General features: G+C 34.2%; 1 protein-coding gene across 6 annotated transcripts; it reads right to left on the reverse strand.

Annotated features, from left to right (window-relative positions):
- Positions 1-1,448: 1,448 nt before the first annotated feature.
- LOC103963042 lies at positions 1,449-2,756 on the reverse strand. 6 transcript variants are annotated; one of them, XM_048570437.1, is made up of 2 exons: positions 2,381-2,756; positions 1,449-2,190 (listed from the first exon to the last, which is right to left on the reverse strand). In XM_048570437.1, the coding sequence occupies exon 2, from the start codon at positions 2,135-2,137 to the stop codon at positions 1,595-1,597; it is 543 nt and encodes a 180-aa protein (XP_048426394.1). In that variant the 5' UTR covers positions 2,138-2,190; positions 2,381-2,756; the 3' UTR covers positions 1,449-1,594. The 6 variants fall into 6 exon arrangements, with proteins under 6 accessions (XP_048426394.1, XP_048426393.1, XP_018506874.1 ...); XM_048570436.1 differs by having other exon boundaries at positions 1,449-2,205; XM_018651358.2 differs by having other exon boundaries at positions 2,613-2,752.
- Positions 2,757-2,990: the final 234 nt, after the last annotated feature.

Consider the following 2,990-nt stretch of genomic DNA (forward strand, 5'->3'; position numbering starts at 1 on the left):
TTTAGTTTGGACTTTGGAACATTTGATTGATGATTCTAGTTGAACTTTAAATGTTTATTTTCATTGTGTTGGAATGCTTATGTTACGATTGTGTTGGAGATGTTAAAATTTCAGATTTCAATGTTGGAAACTTGGATTGCTTATGTTATGATTATATTGGAGATGTTAACATTTCAAATTTCAAAAAAAAAAAAAAATTGAAAAAAAAAAAAAAACGTAACCGAAGCGAAATTAAACCAAACTGAAAAAAAAAGAAAAAAAATGAACCAAACCGAACCGAACCAAAGTTTCGATTTTGGCAAAAAAACCGAACCCAGCCCTATGTCTGACCCAGAAAATTTAGGTTTTAACCTAAGGGTTGGAGATGATCTTATCCGTTCTTCTTCTTTTTGCTTTTTTAAAATTTAAAATTTTAAAATTTTTTTAATATCCACATAGACTCAAATTGACCGCGGCACCTAGTTATTGTCCACATGGAGGTTATGTCACAAGTTAATGACTATTTTAATAGAAAACTTAACGGATGTATAAAAAGGTCCTATAATTATCACTTTAGAAACCTGACTGAGATTAAAAAACTTGATGTATGAAATTATGAAAACCAAGAAAATTCTAGGTAGTAAAGCCTTTTCATTTTTTTAACATTCATTTTCAATTGGGTTTTGTTTTCTTTTTGGTGAACTACATTTTGCAACTGGGAAAAGCTTTCCATTTTCTAAACATTCATTTTCTATTGGTGTTTTTTTTTTCTATTGGCTATTTATATTTTGCACCCTCTATGTTTTGCGTGATTTTCAAAATGGGTCATCAGATTTTAATTTGTCACATTGCACCCCAATATTTTGAAATTGTATCAATTTACTCATTTTGTGTAATGAATTAACTAAATCTTCATTAATTTGATGACATGGTGAGCATTAAATCCGTAATTGGATTGACATGTAAGCCACATTTGCAACATATAACCTAAAAACTCATCAATTTATTGTATAATAGACATTTAATGTTACAAAAAGTGTAAATTGATATAGTTTCAAAACTTTAAGAAACAATTTGAAAAAATTAAAATTTAATGACCTAATTTAAATATCATCTTAAACTTTGAGAGCATAATATATAGTTGGGGCAAAATTTTTTAACAAAGAATCTCTCAGAGTCGAACCTATAGTTATATCCAACTTTCCTAAACATTAACCACGATTGAAATAAAAAAAAATTGACATGACCAAATTTTAAATAAATTATTATAAAGAAAACTAGGTTATTGCTGATTTTATACATCCATCAAAACCAATTTTTCTTTATCGTTGTCATACATTTAGATACTAATTATAACCTCATCCTTCCGTTTCGGCTCAAACAAAAATGAGAGATTACAAGAGTAAAAAATAGAAATACAGGGTTGACAAAGCAAATGCACTCGTTAGTGACAATCTAAAAAAGTCATATAATATAAAAGTACTTCAATTAAAGTTCAAAGGACCAAAATACGGCTTAAACATGATTTTTCAAGTGTACTGGGAACACCATCCAAAACAACACCAAAAAGAAATGGAAAAAGAACTGCAGCCCCAATGCAATCCAAGAAAGGAAGTCACGTAGGGAGGTGGGGGTGAATTATATTCTTCAAGGTTGTCCAGAGGCCATCTCCAATATCCAAGATGGTCTTGAGATTACCCTCATTTTCTTTAAATTGATCTTGCCGCAGGAGCAATTTCTCGAGTTGTGCCTGGATCGGTTCAGTCTCTTTGATGGCGCCGTGAATTTCCGCAACTATTGCGGCCTGCCTGGCTTCAATCCAGAATTTCTTTTCTGCAAGGTCTTGAAATTCTCTCTCCTTGCTGCCACAAAACTGAACCTTAGGTTGAAGAAGCTGTTTCGTAGCTTTGACTTGTTCACTCAAGTTTTTGGCCATATCATACTCAGGATAGGCTTCGGGGTAGGCTAGAACAGATTGCTCTAGCTGCTCCAATACTGCCAAAATCATTAGTCCGATGTCGGTGGGAAAGTAATTAGAACCAACCAAAATCATAGCAATGTCCATTTCTGAAGTAGGAGTAGAAATGGAGGAGCTGGCCAGTGTATTGGATGCAGACGCTCGGTCTAAAAGTTCATGAAGTCTTTCATGGGAGCTCATCACGACAACTTCTTCAATGGTTCCAAGGGGTGTAGCCTTGGACTTTCCTTCTTCTGAGGCAGTGGAGTCTAGAAATAAGTCATCACGCTCTGCTAAGAAACTATTTATATAGAGTCTCCCTCTATGAAATATAGTGTATGAATGCAGAAAGCAAAATCAAATTCCTAAAATGCTAAAGAAAATTCGAGTTTAATCAGCCAATACAATATTTCTTAACAAATGCAACGCAGCAGAAAGTCGTACTTGGTGGCGTAATTGCAGGCTTCTCAGAAAGTCATACTCGATGACATATTTCTTAACAACTTTGAAGAAAACATAAGAACCACAGATGAACTTGGATCAAAATATATTTACGAACACAAGTAAATATCCGTAAAAAAAAAAAAAAAAATTATTCAACTCTTACAGGATCAACATACTCATATTGCAATGAATTGCCAAATGTCAACATTTTTATCCAACATATCAAACTTACGATGATCGCGATCGCTCTCCGCCATGAAGTCAGCAGCGGGTTTCGATTAAATTCAGTGTGACTGGAATTTTTTGATGAACCAGTGTGATTGGAATTTTGCACAAGCAGCTACAGCTCTACAATTCACTGACTCATGGCCTGCAATATATAATGCAGTGCTTTGTTCTGAAGGTTTTGTGAAACAAAGAAACCGAGTTCCAAGTAAACGGGCGAGTTTGGAACTCCAAATTGATCAAGAAAGGTTTCGATTGGCGTTTAAAAGTGAAAGTGCCGAGTAGCATACTCTGACTTTTCTGTTCACTTCTCACACAAAATAAGGCTCGAGTGCCGAGTAAAAGGCAGAACGCGCTTAAAAGGGATTGCCGAGTATTAAAGAGT

This window comes from the organism of the source record quoted next, unplaced genomic scaffold (genome assembly GCF_019419815.1).
Source record: "Pyrus x bretschneideri cultivar Hongxiangsu unplaced genomic scaffold, Pyrus_bretschneideri_v1 Contig53, whole genome shotgun sequence".
Classification (NCBI taxonomy): Eukaryota; Viridiplantae; Streptophyta; class Magnoliopsida; order Rosales; family Rosaceae; genus Pyrus; species Pyrus x bretschneideri.